Source organism: Lathamus discolor, chromosome 4 (genome assembly GCF_037157495.1).
Source record: "Lathamus discolor isolate bLatDis1 chromosome 4, bLatDis1.hap1, whole genome shotgun sequence".
In the NCBI taxonomy this organism is placed as follows: Eukaryota; Metazoa; Chordata; class Aves; order Psittaciformes; family Psittacidae; genus Lathamus; species Lathamus discolor.
Genome location: NC_088887.1, coordinates 109,454,586 through 109,472,984, shown reverse-complemented (window position 1 = coordinate 109,472,984; position 18,399 = coordinate 109,454,586). Strand labels below are relative to the sequence as shown.

The 18,399-nt window shown below is 42.6% G+C and overlaps 1 protein-coding gene across 1 annotated transcript in view; it reads right to left on the bottom strand.

The window, feature by feature from the left end:
- The window catches only part of LATS2 (large tumor suppressor kinase 2), a 51,181-nt gene extending 41,602 nt beyond the window's left edge, over positions 1–9,579 (bottom strand). The window contains exons 1-2 of the mRNA XM_065678556.1: positions 9,415–9,579; positions 4,583–5,150 (exon numbers count right to left, since the gene is read on the bottom strand). Coding sequence (XP_065534628.1) covers positions 4,583–4,921 — 339 coding nt within the window. The 5' untranslated portion in view covers positions 4,922–5,150; positions 9,415–9,579. The remainder of the gene's footprint in view (positions 1–4,582; positions 5,151–9,414) is intronic.
- Between the last annotated feature and the right edge of the window lie 8,820 nt (positions 9,580–18,399).

The window sequence follows — 18,399 nt, the reverse complement described above, 5'->3', positions numbered from 1 at the left end:
AATCAGGGTAGAATCTTTGCAAAATGGGTTAAATAAAAAGGATGTAATCCATAATGAGCAGATCAAAAGAATCCTGGAATGGAAGAAGGAAGAATTGAGAAAAAAGAAAACAAAAACCACCCCACTTCTTCAAACTGAATTCCATGAGTTCAGTGTAACACAGATGACAAGATGTGATATTCTTAGACACATTACAGTACCCACAAACACCATTCCTCTTCCTTGAAAGACACTATAATTAGTGTCCAAAGGACAGATCTTCCCCTCTGGAATGTTCTGATATTGGCACAGGTGGAGAGTACATGTTTTATTACACAGATATTTATAAAAGCCCCACTTCATATAGTCACACAGTTGTACAGTGCATAGTAGTACACGATGCATGTTACTGGATGTACATAGCCTGTAAAAAAATTCTAAAACATCATTTCTTCTTTAAAGTAGCTGCCCAAGCAAACCATGTGTATAAATCTTTACCCAGAAAAGGCACCCTCCCTCAAAGAAACTTGCTTGAGGCCGGGGGGCGGGAAATAATTGACGTGTGTAACGTTCCACAGTTCATCTCAAACTGCTGCAGCCCACTCTAAATTACAATGTCAGTGGCTGTTTATACTTGAAGGAAGTACAGTAAATACACTACAGCCTATTCAGGTTCCTGGAATGTCACTGATCATATGCTCAATTGCATCTATTCATTAGAAAAATCCAGTCCACAACAGCAGCTGCATTTACCACCACACCCCAAATGCCAACCAGTTGCCCCAGGTGATTCCAGGGGTTTACTAGCCCACAGGACAGACTTTCCACACTCTTGTCCCTCCACAGTGACTGCAAGTTACACTTCCAAGCCCAGGGAGTTTCATTTGCTATTAGCAGTGCTTTTAGCTTCAAGCTTCTGCAACGAAAAAAAGTCGCATCTTTTGCAGTCATGTCCTGCAAGTTTCAAAGCCATTTATGCCGCACTAATTATTTTTGATTGAAACTTACTAAATAATTCCTGTTGAAAAGATGACTTACGCAAACAACAGGCAAGTTACTCCATTTGTTTGAGAAGAACTATGACTAATTATGTGTGTAATATTGTTTTGTATCTCTTCAAAAAAAGAGTGTGTAATCCTGGCTATTGATCTGAAAGAAGCCAAGTCCCCGTTAAGTTTTTGGGGCCAGATTTCACTATAAAATCACAAGGCAAATAATGGCTGAAAATAAATCACTGTGAAAGAACATGAATCCTTTAAAGGATACACAACTTCCTAATCAGTCAAAAAGAAATAACAAAAACCACACACCATAAGCCTGGTTTCGTATCTAACACCTGCGATGATTGTAACTGAAAGACACAAGAATTCTGTATTTACTTACGAATTACACTGCATTTTATATACTTGTTAAATTTACCAACCCCTCATAACTAATTTCCTGTCTATGTGGGTGTTTCACAGAGCAATAATAAAGTTGTAAAAGGTTATGTTTTCTTTAAGTTTAATTAAACCCATTTAATCTTAAAACTTACAGCCACTTAGGCAGAAAAGGGAACTACAAATCCTACCTTTATGTTACCTACCAGACAACATCTATTGCAGTATGCAAAATGGTTGTTAGAATCTAACCATGCTACAGATACACCAGATGACTGGAGCTGATGAGAGTGATAAATGAAACTGTTGTCTCACCTACCTGTAAAACTTATACTCCTTTCTTAGTAATTATCACTGCTCTCCTTCACCCTCCCAAAAATCCTTATTGTGGTCCAATAAACAGACTGAAGAAGAATTTCAATCTTTGCATGGTGGCCACCAGAACAGACCACTCACCACAAGGTTAGGATACTTTCCAGTGTTCCATCTAGAAGCATCAGCTCAAATCCAACTTGAAAATAGAGTTCACAAAAGATGAAACTGAATAATGCTATAGCTATCTATTCATTCTTCACACCTTCCAAAACCACCCATGATTAGAGCTTCTTAGGGCAAATGGCCAACTTTGGGAAACTTGCAGCGGCTGAACAGCTGATTAGTGCACCATTAAGCAGGATCAGGAGGTGTAAGATCTTGTTCTCTGCACGCCTGCCGTTGGGGAAGGTTCACGACCATAAGCTGTTCATGGACTGAAATCTTTAACCTCTAAACATTTGCTGGTGGCATTTGAAACAGGGCAGGAGGGGCTTCAATCACCAACCTCACACTAGCATTGGGTCCAGAGGTAAATAAAACCATCCCCAAAGAAACTGAAGCTGACCTCACTTTTCTATTAAATCAATGATATCTTAGTTGCCTACAGGACTACAGAAGACATCTGTAAGGTAGGTATTTAAAGACTCTGATTCACTAGCAGGGACAGGGTAGCTTGGGATGGCTGATTTACTACACATCATGCTCTCAAACAGTTCAGCATTTGATTCAAAACAGCTCAGGCACCAGGAAGAAAGGATCCAGAGGTACTAGTCAAATCTATCACCCTACACCATGTCATCCCCAGGGCCAGATACCATTCACAGCATCAAGAAACTCCATTCACTCACAACCCCCCAGGACAGGCAGCCTTCACATGGCCTGAACTCAGCATTTTTAGCCACAGGACTCCAGTCTTGGAACCCCTGTCTGGACTCTAGCCAATGTGATTCTGCTCATGCTTAGGTAAGAACACCAAACACACCTAGAGCGATAGGCCAAATAATGCCATCTCCAGGCAACAAGTCACAGGCTAGGGAGAAACAAGCTAGGGAGAAAAGCTAAAAGTGAGGATGGAAGTATTACGGTCAATGAGGGGAAAAAAAAAACAACCAACAAAAACAAACAACAAACCCCCCCAAGAAACCTCCCAAAAAAACCCCAAAACAAACAAAACACACAACCCACCAAATATGTGCAACCAAATTTAAGGTGGTGGAAAAAATCTTCACATCAGAGTCAGAACTGGGCTCCCTGTCAGTGCTCTATCAGAAGCGATACTGTCACATGAACATTGAAGTCAAAATAGCTAAAGATATTAAAACTTCATATATCTAGAGCATTACACAGCCTTTAATACCAACACATTTTAACAGGTGCTCAGGTATTTCTGTTTTATGTATCGGCTTAACAGCCCTGTGCTGTAGTGTGCTCAAAGTACCTTCCAAGATTTCAGTCCAACGAGCCTGTTCTGTGTATGAATGATTTGTCCATGTTACTTACCAAATGCACATTTCCAATCCAGAATCCAGCTGTGCTCATTTAACCTTGGCTCACGCACACTGTGAGTGCTCTCATCCTAAACAGCTAGGGAAATTTAGAGGGTAGAGTTCTAAAAAAACACCATGTTTTCATGGCATGCTTAAGATCAGAGAAAATCCCTGGTTCCTCCAGTTAAATAATTCCGTACAGCATCTTGGTTCACTGGACTAGAAAGTGTTTAGTTGTAGCACAGCACTTCTCATTGGATCTGCAACCTCCTCTATGCTCACACAGCACGAACTCTTTGGAATAACAACAGCACTAATTAATGTCTATATGGGTCCAGAGAAATTATGACTTTATAATAATGGCTGATGTTAGCTTTGTTATACAGATTCATAATATGATCTAGGAAAGGCAAGAGACTCACACTCTGCCATGAGTAGATGGAGCTGGAAGTCCTGAAATCAAGGAAATGCTACTGAAAGCACCTCCGTTTAAAATCTCTTAAATTTGTATCACAGACTACAAATGGACGTGCTTCAGCTTATCAATAACTGCCATTCAATCACATGGGGGGAAAAAGAAATAAAAAGTCATTTCTACAACAGTCAGAATCAGAACCCAAACCAGCACTTTATCTGAAAAAGTAAAACCTTAAACTATTCCTGGACAGAGGTGAAAGTCAATACCAACACTAGAAGTACATGCAAGACGAACGCAGCTCAACACAGACCATGTGCTGCACGAGGTGAGTGGCCTTTGAATTAAGAATACGTTCTAACATCCACTTCAGAACGACAAAAGCAAACATCCCTGTGCCAAGTCCCTTATCTGAGACAGGGCTACCATGTCTTGCTAGAAGAGGGAAAGCTGAGGGAGAAAGGGTGTGTACCCAACCACTGCTGCTTGCTGAACATCCAGCCAGTGCGACCTGCTTCTGGTGAACAGCAAGTGAAGTGTATAGAATTCAAAGACTATATACTGTCTCAATTATTTCTTCTAGTTGCTTCTGACAGCAACTTGATCTTAGAAGTGCTAGATTAAATTCCCTCTTACTCACAGCTAAGGCTTCTTCCAGTCTTGAGGGAAACAAGAAGAAGGAAGGAGAGCAAGGAAGAAAAAATTGAAAGAAAAAAAAACAAAACAGACAAGGTACCCTGATCAGCCTTATACATCAACTGCAGAAATCCTAAGGGAATCCTAGAGGCCATCATGACCATTTTTAACATTAATTATTCCCATTCTAGGCACATTGCTCAACAGCAGGTCATCTACTCTGCTAGTCATACAGCAACACAACTGTCAGAAAAAACGGCACATTTTGTCAACTGGCAAGTTTGATAACTGCCATCAAAATCCTTTGTCCAGTTCCAGGAATAAACTTGTTTTGAAGGCAGTGACAATCCTCCCTCCAAACGCATACATACCTGATCACAACCTGCATTCACCAGTTCCTGGAGCATCTGCCTGTTTACTTCAACAGCTGCTGTAGTGCTCGACTCATTAGCAAAAGGCAGCAAAGAATATCTAATTTCTCGCAGAGCTTTCTGATATGGTCCAAACTTGGGTGTCTGTCTCATCTGCTGCTGCCTTGCAGCATCCTTCCCTATTAAAATCTTATGGTCCAGTGAAGGTTCACTGCCTGGTCCAATAGGTAGTCCCTGACTTGAAGATTTGGATGGTTGTTTTAAACCTTCTCGAATCTCTTGTAACCTTTGTCTGCTGTTCCCAGAATACGTTGTAGCAGGAAAAGTCTTTGGCCTCATTGTTAATCCAGTTTTCTTTGAGCATAAATACAGCTTTATTCTTTTTTTAAATTACCTTCTTTCAAAAAAGTGTCACTTGATGGTATCAGTTTCTTGTAAACATAATCCTTCAAAGAGAAAAAGGCAAAATTCTCAAGTTTCTGCCAACGTTTTACTTCAGCTTACAATCTTCACATTTCCTACAGAAAATGAACATCCTTGGAATCATCATTTTGCAGACTGACAGTGTCTGAAACAAAAGAAAACAGAAAGTACATGCAATTAAGTGGGTATTAGAAATGCCTCTGAAGGGACAGCATGACAATGAATCAAGTGAAAGTCAATCAGTTTAACTAATTAAGCTGTCACAGCCAGATTCTCTTTGATGATTTTATCTGTTTTCAAAATTAGGATTCCAAACTGTTTTATCAACATAATTAATAAATCAATAAACTTTAATGTTTTATTTTCAAAATAAATCAAAACAAAACCCTTAAAAACTCCAAAGTTTCAGAATTTTCAGTACTCAACCACAGCAAGTTTCCCACCCAATTGCATAACCAAAGCCTGGACGAGCCTATCCTATTTCATAATTAGGGAAGAGTATGCTCATGAAATGTTTTTCCCCCACTTAAGATTTTGTTTATTTTACACTAGCCAAGTTCAGTTTCAGAAGTTTATGAAAAAGATTTATAATGGAAATATTGATGACTAACCATAGCAACTTCTAGTATTTCAGTAACAAAGTAAGTAACAGAAAGACAAGATATTTTGCCTTTCCAAATGAGTATCTTAGCAAAGCCTGGAGGTAAGAATTCTCTCCAGAACTGGAAAGAAGAGAAGAAGAAAAGTGGGGGAGGGTATATAATATTTCATCAGCTGTGCTTTACAGGGAAGAAAGGGAAAAGAGGGCTCAATGGAAGTACACAGCAACAGCAGAAGTGGCAGAACCAGCTCAGACAGTATCCCACACAGGAAAAAAAAAGACTTTGAGACAGCCTCATGCACCTCTTCTGACATGCAGCACAGAACAACTATGCAGCATAGCTGAGCTACCCAGCAACTTACAAACTCTGTGCAGCACAAAGTGACAACAAGAATCCTACCTTAACTAAGTCCTTGTGGCAACATTACATAATTATGCATTCTGAAGAGGATGAAAAAGGTAGCTTTATCAGAAATGTCACCCCCCTATTGATGCTGCTTATGCAAGTTTGCTTCTGCTACTGATATTAGCACTTGGCAAAGTGAAGCCCAAACAGTGCTCAAGCCACTTTGTTGGAAAGGTCAGAATTTTGTTGTTTTCAAATTGCAAATACAGAAGAAGGTAACATACTGTATGTTCCTCTCTGTCACTCAGAAGTCAACCAGTTTATTTGTTGTGTTTGGTTTTTTTTAAGGCACTTCACTTCTGATCATAGCACATTTATCATTGGAAAGAGTTTCTCCAGGAAGTGTTGTTCTTTATTTTCTCATGCTCGTATTAAAATTCAACTTATTGAAACAGCTCTTCCTGATAGCTGCAGTATTCCCCAGAAAAAGAACCATTTCTACAAGTTTACCATCATTTCTCACTGCCAAGCAGTTTACTCCTGTGAAGGCCAAGACAATCTGGACACCTTCACCTCTGAAGCCCATCATCACTTTCTTGTTAGCACAGAGCTCAAGCTTTCCTCTACAAGCAAGGACTGAAACGCAACAGTGAATGAAGTCAGCCCCCAGACTCTTTAAAGATGGTTCATCAGTCTGAAATGCAGGAGCACAGATTAATCACTTGAGATTAATCCACGTCAACCTCTTTCAGTTAACTGAAAGTAAGCTGCAGTTTTACTGACCATTTAAGTCTTAGCAAAAGACACGTATAATATAGTCAAGGTCTTGAGCTCCTCCACTCAGTACTTTCTAAGGATATCCTGCAACCCTAACTCATCAAGGACCAACAGTGACATGAAAGTCCACATGCACATTGGAAAGGGTTTGTCCCTTCTCTTAAAGTGCTAAAGCTGTTACCTAGATTTTGGTATTTTCAAAAATGACAAATCAGCTTTTAGTCAAAAAACAGATCAAGCTTTCATTGTCTCAATGAAGACAAACAAACTTCAAGAACTCAACTTTTTCTACTTAGAGCAAAAGATAACAAATAACCTTGTTAAAAAACAAACAAGCAAACAGACAAAAAACCAACAAAAAAAACAACCCAGCCTTTTAGGATTACATCATACCTAGCCGATACTGAAAAGATACAGAGCAGTTAATTTGTCTGTAACCGTCTTTCTTTTCCTGACAGCAGCAGGCACCATATGGGTAGGTTTAAGAATCTGAGTTCTTCCTTTTCAGCCCCTATGCCAGTCCTCAGGCCTGGGACATGCTGGGAAGCCTGCAATCCCCCCACCTTTTTGCAGCAAAGGACTGCTTTCCCACTTACACACATGCTTCACATAAAGAACTTTTGTGACCTTTAGCCTAAGCTCGAGTCTAATAATGCTAGGTCAAGCCAGCTGGCAACTTCCTCAGCTTACATTTACAATACTGCTAAACCAGAAAGAAACTCTGATCCTTTAGACAGCATGAATGAGAACAGCAACAACAGTAAGTACTGGAGCAAACTGCAAATGTGGTCTGTATTTTGCAGAAGGGTTTTGTTTTTTTTTAACTAAATATGTAAAATATGCCAAGAAATCATAATATTAAATATTGCAGATGATTTACAGAGAAAGGCAATCTGCTTTTCTTTCTACAATCCAACTGTAATATGCATTTTTAGCAAAAAATAAAATGCTTGTGTACTTTAAAAGATAAGCAGAGTGTCTAATTCTGTCTAAGCATTTATGACGGTACATCTGGATTTGGATAACCTCAAATTCTTCTAATCTGCACCTTGCCTAGAGCATGAATGTATCAATAGCCTTCCTGCCATCACAAGAATCGATTTTTCAAAATTATTTTTGAGCTTCAAGCCACTCTGACTAAACAATCCTAATGGTTTGGGGCTTTTTTACCCCCCCACATATTCCATGTTCTGCACAAATTAGAAGCTTGTCCATTATCCTTATTTCAAATGTGCAGCATTACTTCAATTGCATAAAGTTGTAACAATTTTTGAATAACTGAATATTTTTCTTTATTTGAGAAATACCAATAGCTGCTCTGGCAGCAATCAACCAACCATGCTGAAATAATATGCTGATGCCTGTTGTCCCAGCAGCACTAGCTATTCACTCTGCTGTTTCTTCATTCACCAACAGGCTACAGGTACTAGCGGTTCCATGCAGCTCGGACACAGGCAAGAAGCTAAAGCTTAGTTGTGTTTCAAGAGCTATGTCCCAAACCTTGAGCTTGCAAGCTGCTTTCCAATCTACAATCGTGCAGGTTCTGTAGTGAACTGAACTAGAGATCACTGCAAAAGGAAGGAGCAAAGTTTTAAGGAACTGCTACAACTCCCTTCCCTCTCTCGATTTACAGGTATTGCTTTGGCTTTTTGGATCACAAATTCATGGAAACAGGTATCCTCCACTCTGTACTGGAGATACAAGATTGTCTGGGGGAACTGGTTCACTAATTATTATAGAATCAGTGCTCCCCTTTATAAATGGACATATGGTGAAAGTGAAAAGAACTGAAGCACGGATTTTTCCCCAAGTCATTCCTCCTCTCCTTCCTTTGGCTTACAAAACTCCAAAAGTAACTCTGTGCCCGTGTCCCACTGCCAAGCATAAGCACTGGCCCAATCCAACGCTGTGTGAAACAGCTCACCTTCCCCATCCACAGCAAACAAGCAGTAATCGACCGCAGAGCTCGGACACTCCAAATAAGCTTTTCTGCGTCATTTGAGCCAGTGCCTTTGTCTGGGACGGGGGTATTTCAACACGCACATCACTCGGGAGACAGCGGAGAGGGTGGCGAAGTGCTGAATTTTGGCAGTGACCTTCAGCTGACTGGGCACAGCAGGGCCCCTGCCGCAGGCGAGCGGGACCGCGGGGGCTCCGGACTCCTCGCTCGGCTACCCCGGCCCTCCCCTCCGCCTCCAACCCCCGGGCTGGCCGGGAGTACCCCCGCGGAACGCGGGCGCCCAACCTCTTCTTCCTCAAACCCCAAACTCACTCCTTTCGCAGGCAGAAAGCTCCCAAAATAAACTCCGGCCATTGCATTTACCAGCAGCTCCGGCCTGATGGGGCACCCGGCGGAGCCGGGTCCCACCGCAGGGGCGGGGGGAGGCAGTGCTATCCGGCCCGGGGCAGAGGCCCCAGGCGGGCGGGACACCCCCGCGCGGGCTGGCCTGTCACACGGGCGTCCGGAAAATGTCGGAGGGTGCGGACAGGGCGCCGAGGCTGCCCCTGGGAGGGACGCACACACACGGGACGCTCCCTCCCGCTTCAAGGACCGAGCTGCCTTTGCTCCCTTCCTTCTCCACACGACTTTACCCTCAGGGAGCAGCAGTATGGGGCGGGGAGGGGGGGGCCGCTTACACCAGGAGTTGAGAGGAAAATCGCCGCGCCCACCCACCCTTCGCTCACCTCCTCGGGGCGCCCAGCGCCGCCGCTCGCCTCGCCGGGCACCGTCAAGGTTCAATAACGGAGGCGGAGGCGGCGACGACGACCCCGACGGGGCGAGCCGAGCTCCATCTTCCCTCCGCCGTCCCGAGCGCCGAGTGCGGGGCGCAGTCGGGACATTCGCTACATTGTTGGCATTCCAAAAGCGTCACGTGACCCGCGGCGCCCGCGTCATTCCACTCCCCCCCCCCCGCTCATCCCGCCCGCCCTTCCCGGCGCATACCAGCGGGGGGAGGGGCTTCTGGGGCGGGAACGGCAGCTAAGGGCTGTCAAGGGCTGTCAATGGCTGGCGCAACCTGGGGTAACCAGAGGCAGGGGCAAGGCTGGTTGTGGCGCTCCGAGGGGGCCGGAGGGCCGACGGGAGGCTGTCTCACTCCTCTCCGCTCTCCGGCCCCTTCGGGGTGCCCTTTCCTCGTTTTACAAGCAGCTTGTGACACTTTACCCTCACAGAACTCACTCCACCTCACCACAATCCCGCACTGGTGTTTGGGGAGAGGGGTGGCTGAGGGAATGGTGCTGCCTGCGCTTTCTGAGGTAAAAACAGCTGAAGCAGGAGGCTTGGAAGTGCCTGCTGCTTGTCGGGTGCCCCAAAACTAATTTAACTGAGAGTTTTGTGGTGATAACACCTTACTACCATTATTCCTTCCATGCTGATCTAACTATTTGTGCACACAAAGAGTCAAGACCATCAGTCCCTACTTGGACTTTTCTTTTGGTTTCTGGTTTGGTTTTGGTTTAGGGGTTTTATTTATTTATTTATTATTATTACTGTCATTTTGAGGGGGTTACTTACTTTTCATGTGTTTTCATCATGGTAAGGAGACAAGGGAGCTATAAGGTGCTGGAGGAGGGCAGCCAGGAAATTCGCATCTGGAACAAAAATGCAGACCCAAGCTGCAAAGGATTTTTGGATACAAAGCTCGTGTTTTGACCTTGTTATGGATGGAGCTGCCTGGATAAGAGCCTGTTTTCCATGAAAGCAGGAATATGCTGATTTTAGCTATCTCTCTGGTCTTTAATAAAGACATCCATGAGAAATAATCCCCCCCCCCCCAATACAGTAATGTTTGGATCTGGGAGGCTGGGTCTGACCCCGTAGCATGACAGATACACACACTAGCAATAACCCGTGAATACTAATACAGAGTAAGAACAATCAGAAAGTAAGCTCCTCTGTATAGATATATGCATGTATCTTTAGAACATTAACATGGAAGAAGCCTTTAGTCCTCAAATAAAAATTCCTGAACTCCTGTTGCAAAGTTGAGAGGTGCTCATCATAGAGGCATTCTGTCTGGTATGGAAAATGTCAGTCTTGCAGATGCTTAAGACACATGGTTATCTTTAATCATGCAACCAGTCCCAGTGTCTTCAACAGGACCAAGAGCACGTATAAAGAGAAGTCTGTGCATAACTGTCTCTCCAGGATGAGAGATATATTTACAGCCTTTTCCAAGCCATAGGGACTATATTTGTGAGTAATATTACTCATGGACAGTCCTATCTAAGGATATTGCCTTCCATGCAAACTGTTAATAGTGCTTATAAATGATGCTGGTTTGGGAGAAGTGACTGCCAATGGAGTGCTACATTTCATGAGAAAAATGGAGGCTGGTGAACAGAAACGGTTTAGCATCTCATCTGATGGCAGCCAGTTACTGTATATAAATTACTGTCAGAATTCCAATAGTCTCACTGACTGGAATACATTGGGGGAAGAATCTCCAGCTCTGGGGAGCTATAGAAACCCATTAGGTTCAGAGCAGATTCCGTTGTCAGCAGAATATTGCAAGGTAATGCAGTTCATTCTGCAACCTTCAAATACCTGCAAAACTGAAGTAAATTTTAAATGATATGACAGATGCAGCACAGCTGAATTTTCTGAATTACTGCTGTGCTTAGCCGATGAAGCATAGCAGCATGATTGCCCAAACCAGAGATTGCTCAATGGCTTGAGACCTTTTCCCAACAAAGTTTAGGCTGGTTTAAAGGAACAGCATCTAGATAAAAATTGCTTACTCTGCGCTAATATGCTCTTTCGTAAGATTTGGTTGTCATCCACATTCTTAAATCTAGGTAAAACAGATCTTTTAATTTATTTTTCTCCTTTGTAACTGTTTGTTTTCCTTTTGCATTCCAATCCATCTGGGAATGAAATTCAGCTGCAGTATTTCATCTCCTGGTTCCAGCCAGCAGCACATTCTGAATTTCATGCATTTGCAGAGTTGCTGAGTCTGAATTCCCACCAGCAGAGCTGCAGGTATAGGTAAAATAGCTTGCATCTGCGCCCTAGAAAGTAGTTGTATGTGGCTGGTCCACCACAGATGAGAAGACTCTGTAGACTATTTGTGCTTTTAGCCCTTAGAAACCCAAATTATTAGAAACCAGATCCCTCAGAAATATGAAGGAAATTGGAATGAGTTGGGTTGTAGCATGATACAACAACTTGGTTAAAACATAATTTGATCTCTGTAAGTTTTTTGGAGATTACTGTGTATCAGTCAACTCATTCCTTCCAAGTATCTTCTCCACATCTCTCCAGAAGGAGAGATGCAACATGAAAAGAACAATACAATTTGTCTGTATGAGCAAATCCATTCACAGACTAGACCATGAGATAATAATCTACCATGAGTAAGGGTCAGTGTGTTTATTCATGGCCCTGCTTTGGTGAGTGACTCCGCTGGATCTGCGGTGATTATAGCACTGCCCTCCTGGCTTGTCCGAGCAGCTGTCTGCCCCACTGTGTGACTGCGGTGGGAGGGACCAGAGCTCTACTATTTCACACTCCTTCCACCCACCTGAGACAGCGAGGGAAGCAGGAGCTCTATGCAGCTCCATCCCCTTGCATCTAATGTTGTGAGTCACCTGCCTCATCCCCTACCTGTACTCTTGTTTCATTGTTTGCTGGGCCACAGTGTGAATCTTTCTAAACTATTGTATTTGGAACCAATTATCAAATCATACTGCTAAAAATACTCTTAGCAACCAAATAATTGTGATGTGGGTGGGTGAACCTTTTCTTTACTCAGTGCTGGTAGCCAATAAAAACTTGAACCCATTCAGAAAATGTGAAAAGAAAGGTAAAGCAAGAACATCACTGGCAGTGTCTAGTCCTCTGGTAGTCTTTTTTAAAAAAGAGGAATACACACACAAGTGAAATTTTTATGAACAGGTGAACACACATGTGCATGAGCATACAGACACAAAGGATTTGCTGACAGTGACATCCTTCACAAGGACAATGTGTCTAGAACAAACCACTGTGACACAAAATGAATGATGTGCAGGGAAAAAAGATTTAGGTAAATATTGCTGAACTGTTCTTGTTTTAATATAGTGATTTCTCTGCAGAATGATACTGGGAATCATTCTTCCCAAATCACCCATTCAAAACCAGTTTGAAACAGGAGTTCTAAGGCCTCCAGCACAGTACAGACAACAAAACCTATATATGAAAATATATGTTTAACTGTGATACAAGCTCATTGCTTCAATATTTGAGTGAGTGAAAAAAAAAAACTCTAACCAAATTCTGACTATGGTGAACTGTGTTCTTTTTGTCAGGACCATGTCTATGAGATCTATCACAGCATTTTTGGGGGGGCAGAAAGGATGTAATGAGCATAAGAGATGATACTTCAGAACTACATTTTATTTCAGCACAAAGTAGGTGAAACAGGACAAATTTAACTAGGAAACTGCCTCAGCTTTGCAGAGAAAACATGAATCCAGGCTCTTGTTAACTATGTAGGGTGTGCTGGATGCTCACAGTGTCCTTCAGCCCTCACACAGAAGGTTCAAAACTTCAAATTTCACAAGGACCCATGTTCCTATGTACTCTACCCCCAGCCCCACACTCCATATCAATCATTGACTGCAGCTGGAGCCCAGGCAGCACCCAAGAGGACTGCAGGAATGTCGGGACTTTGTGTGGAATTTCACCAGCGCGAGCCAGTTGTGCTCTCCATTTGTGAAAGAATTGGCCAAATTTTCAAGTCCCTGCAATCAGTTTGATGGCATCACTTAGTTCAAATGAAATGTGGATGGTTTTTGAACACAAGAGCCAACTAATTCCAAAATTTTAGGGAAAGTTTTTGGGCATCCATAAGCAAGGAAGTTCTGCTTCTGGAGAAAATGGGAAGTGGGTAATGCAGGACACAGGAAGTCCTGGCATCTGGTGAGGGCATCCAGCAACCATCAATCTGGCCTATAATTACCTATTCATCAAAGGCCTGGCACAGTAGCTCTTAGCATCTTCCAGCATAACAATGCCCCCACCACAGCTCTGCCCATCCTGCTGCAGACAATGATTCATACTCCAGACAGAAAGAAAAGGTGTGGGAGGAACAGCAGCACACTCACAGCCCTTGGCTTGGTGCAGAAAATGAGGGACTCTGGAAGCAGTGAGGACAAGGATACCTTCCTATCTTCCCAAAATGCCTGCATGGAAAAAATGGAGAGAGCTGTGAGGAACCAATGAGGCACTTATCCAGTACTCTGGAGAAGAAGATACAAAGGAGTCCCAGATCCCCAGTATGGAAGTGAGGGTTTGGGACTAGGAAACTCCCAGAGGAGAACTAGGTGGAAAAGCAGTATCAGAACACACGGGGAGGAATGCGCCATGGGTGTAGCACTACAGACTGTCCGTGCCCTGTGCAGACACATACACACACCAGTGCAAGGGCATTTGCAACCATTAGAGACCACACAATAAAAGTGGTGACACTTCACTAAACTATCTCGTGTTGATTTTTGGGAAGGGGTGGTAGCCAGGTCTGTTGAGTCAAAGACAGCATAGATCAGCTCTGCTTCATTCCCTGTCCTACTTTGGGACTGACAGCAAACCACTTCACTGCTCCACCAGAGCTTCCCTGTCTGTAAGGAAAGAGGAATAATTTCCACATTTTGGAAAGACCAGGAAATGTCTAGATGAATAGCTCCTTCTGTGAGCTATCATTATGTTAAATTGATGCCTCAAAGCCCAGCATCATAATTTAGCATTAATTTAATAGAAAGCTGTGTTCATTTCTCTGATAATTTAATGCACCTCTTCAGAAGGCCTGGTATTAAAGTCCTGTGTAGCTCTTCCCATCAGAAAATTATATATGTAAATTTTTAAGTATCTGTAAAATTTACATTTAGCATTAGACTGATTATCAATTTAAGACTGTTGGCTGCTAAGAAATTCATATTGTCACCTCTATGATAAATGACACATATTTTGAAGTGAGTTTACCAAGAAAAGGATGTATTTAATCAACTGTTAACCCAAATCCAGTCTTCTGTTGTTTTCTGCTACCAACTGGGAGAGCAGGAGAAGAAATCTCCTATTTCCTGTGAAATATTTGGTTTATGGAAAACTAGAAGTCTGGAAAGCAGAAGAAATGGTGTCTCATTTCACTGGGAATATAGAAATAAATTACTATGTCAGTATAAAATGACACGTTTTGTCTATTGAGCAGCTCATACATAAGGCAAATCTGAGATACTTTTAGATAAGATCCTGGAAGAAGAGACAAAAATGACTCATGTGACAGAGACCAAAATCTACTCAAACAAAACCAAAATAGCAGCAAACAAAACTTTCTTGAAAATGGGTACTTTTACTTAGTTACCTTCTTTCAATTAATGCCTGGTCACTAAACCTAAATGTCACATTTCCCAAAAACTGCACTTGAAATGTACCCACTATACACCTCACCAGAGAAATCTGATAGATAAGCTCTAGTAGGGAGATAAAACATGCAGCAGCCACAGCAGGGGGTATTACACACAACTTACGTCTTTGGGGTTAATTAGGAACCTACGTCCATTTGGTGGCAAACCTGACTGAGTCACAGGCATTTTAACACAGTTACTCCTAACCCTTCTCAGAGTAAAAAACCAGTTCAGAAAGCCTCAAGGTGTCTTCATGTTAGAAACTTATCAAAGTCCTTGTTGTCCTAAGGGTGGACAAGAAGGTCAGCTGGAGAAAATAAATGCACTAACAAAGGATTTCAACAGCAAGGGCTGTCAGTCCAGTATCCTTGGAAAATAAAATTACCTTAGAAACATACAAATTGTTCTCTCCCAGTTAAAGGGTAGAATTGAGTCAGAAGTGAACACTGCTAATAGGCTGCCTTATCAAAAGTGATACAAGGAAAAACTATTATTCAGAAAAGGACAAGAAAGTGTCAAATGAGATATCATTTGAACACATTTCAGGTTCCCAACATGCTGTGTGCTTTGGGCTAGCTGTGGGACTCAGAGGAAACCATTCCTCTTCTGAGACGTTGTTGGATCTGCCAGAGTCTGGAAAAGCAGGGAAGTATAGTTGGAAGATTATCAAAAAAATAGTGACTATGGTAATGAGCTTTGGATCAGATCTTTCAACAAGACTTGGATTTTTCCCTGTAAGCCTTGTTACTATGACTGAATCAGCTCAAAAGGAGGGAAAAAAAAAAAAAGAAAAAGAAATAACAGCAACAAATTCCAACTGATTAAATTCTGAGAGAAAACTGGACGTGGAACAGGATAAAGAAAAGGATGGCACAGAAACATGGGCACTGGCATGTGTTCAGAAGCCCTATTAATGCGTATTCAAAGACAACTGAAATAGTAGCACAGATGGGCAAAGAAGGACAACCATGGGTAAGAAGAAGACACAGTGCAGAGAAAGAAAACTAGAAAGATCATAGACTGACACCAGTAATGCACAAGGGAAACAGTGCGAGGCAATGTAAAACATGGAAATCAAGCTATAGGAAATTGAACCATGTGCATTCCTATATTCTAGATAGACTGAACAAGATCACAGTGAAAACAGGGACAGATGTCAGCTATAGGTATAAGTGGCGATCTTTAAAAAATACTTATTTATACATCTGTTTTTAAAAAGTCTGCTTTTGCATCAAAGAGTATGGGAAGAACGTGACAGCAGTGACCAGAAATTAAGAAACAGAAGCAAAACCATGCAGACAAAGCAACTGCATATGTGGAACAGCTACTAAATGACAACATGCCAGAGAAGCACGGGACAAGTACCACTTGCTATATGTGATGGCACACTGTAAGACTGCAACCACTCTCCAAAAAGTACGTAATAAGGAACCACCTTTTCAGAGCAGGGATTACATCTCTACGGGTAAGATGATCAGGGGAGTTGAATGGAGAAACACAGCTAGGCTGTGTGAATGTTCACAAGGAACACAGCAATTCAGTGGCAAAGGTAGGACCAGAATCCTCATCTCCTGAATCATGATCAGCAACAAGATCATATTTTCAGTAAAAAAAAAATTTAAAAGGGTGCAAAACATGAAGAGTCAGAGGGAATGTCAGATTTCTCAGTTCCAGGCTAGTGCCTGGACACAGAGCTCATGCGGAAATCTGTAAGACTTAGGTCTTGCCCTAGAAAGTCTGCAGAAATTCAGATCCTCGCTGCTTATCCTTCTCTTTGACACGCAGTAATTTTCCAGTAGTGCTGTACGTCTATTGCAGCATGCCATTTTCCTAAATAAACTGGCTTTTCATGGTGACTGTGCCAGTGGAGGTGGCCTTATGTTGGCATACCTGCCACATCTGCAAGACAGTGCTGGGCAGGTCTACGGTGCCATGGGGTGAGGTGGCAGCCATTGGCTCACAGTGTCTCAGAGCCCAGCAGGGTTGCAGCACTCTCATGTGTGAGGTCTGCCCACAGAAGTGGAACATTCTAAGAGCTCCTGCAGAGCCCAGCACTCAGCCACCACATTTCTGGCTGCAAGAGAGGGCCTGAGAACTGAGCAGTTGCAGTGGTGCAGTTGTGAGGGGCAGGGCTCCAGGGGAAGCCTCCACTGTTTGGATTGCCTGCAGGAAGGAAGTGGGATAACATACAACTTGGCAAGGCATCTCAAAGCAGCATAAGAAGCTCCAGTCAACAAACCTTACATATTTTCTAGGGGTAGAGAGAAAGATACTGAGTAGAGAAAAAAATACAGTCACAGCTCTGCATACTCTGGGAGCAGAGATCATGTCATGTGTGCTTTGTGCTTGTTTACATACCTTTATCAGCAAAGAAGGACACTAGAAAACTGAGAGAAGCTATTTACTATTGTCTATGGTATGAGTGATTTGCACAAATGAAATTACTTGGCCTGAACCGTGTAGATCAGTTGTTATAATCACAAGCAAGATGGAAGGATGACGGTAACTATTGCCTGGCTTTTGCAACAGAAGCAGAAAATTGCCTGTTGGGACTTGTCCTCCATATCTGCCACATGTCCATTTTAAAAATCAAGTTCAAATCAGGTTCAGGATTACAGCTCCTAAAAACATCTTGGGGAAAATTCCCATTCTCCATCCTGCTGTGCCACTGGAGGGGAGGAGATAGAGAAAATCAGGAGTAAAGTTAAGCCACGAAGAAGGGAGGGCTGGGGAAAAGGTTTTTTAAGATAGGGTTTATTTCTCACTATCCTACTCTGATTTGATTGGTGATAAATTAAACTAATTTTCCCAAATTGAGTCTGTTTTGCCTTTGATGGTAGTTGCTGAGCAATCTCCCCCTGTCCTTATCTCAACCTAAGAGCCTTTGCTTATATTTTCTCTCCCCTGTCCAGCTGAAGAGGGCAGTGAAAGCGCAGCTCGTATTTTGGCACCCAACCAGGGTCAACCCACTACAGTAGGGGACTGTGAAAAGTCCCCAACTATTCATAGTGCTCTACTAGAGCACCATCACAGAATAAACTAACATGAACCCAGCATCCAAACTGAAAGACTTTCCACTCTAAAAATGCTTCACCATCACATGTTCCTGTTCTTGACTATCATTACCACTGTGTGTCTCCTGGTTTTCCACGGAGTCTTTCAACCTACACCTATTTTGAACTTTCTTCCCACAACACCCACTGCTTTTAGCTCACTTTGGGAATGCACACTTGCTTGTCTAAAAAGCTCCACATCAGTCCTAAATATACTGTCAATTTTTAGCTATTT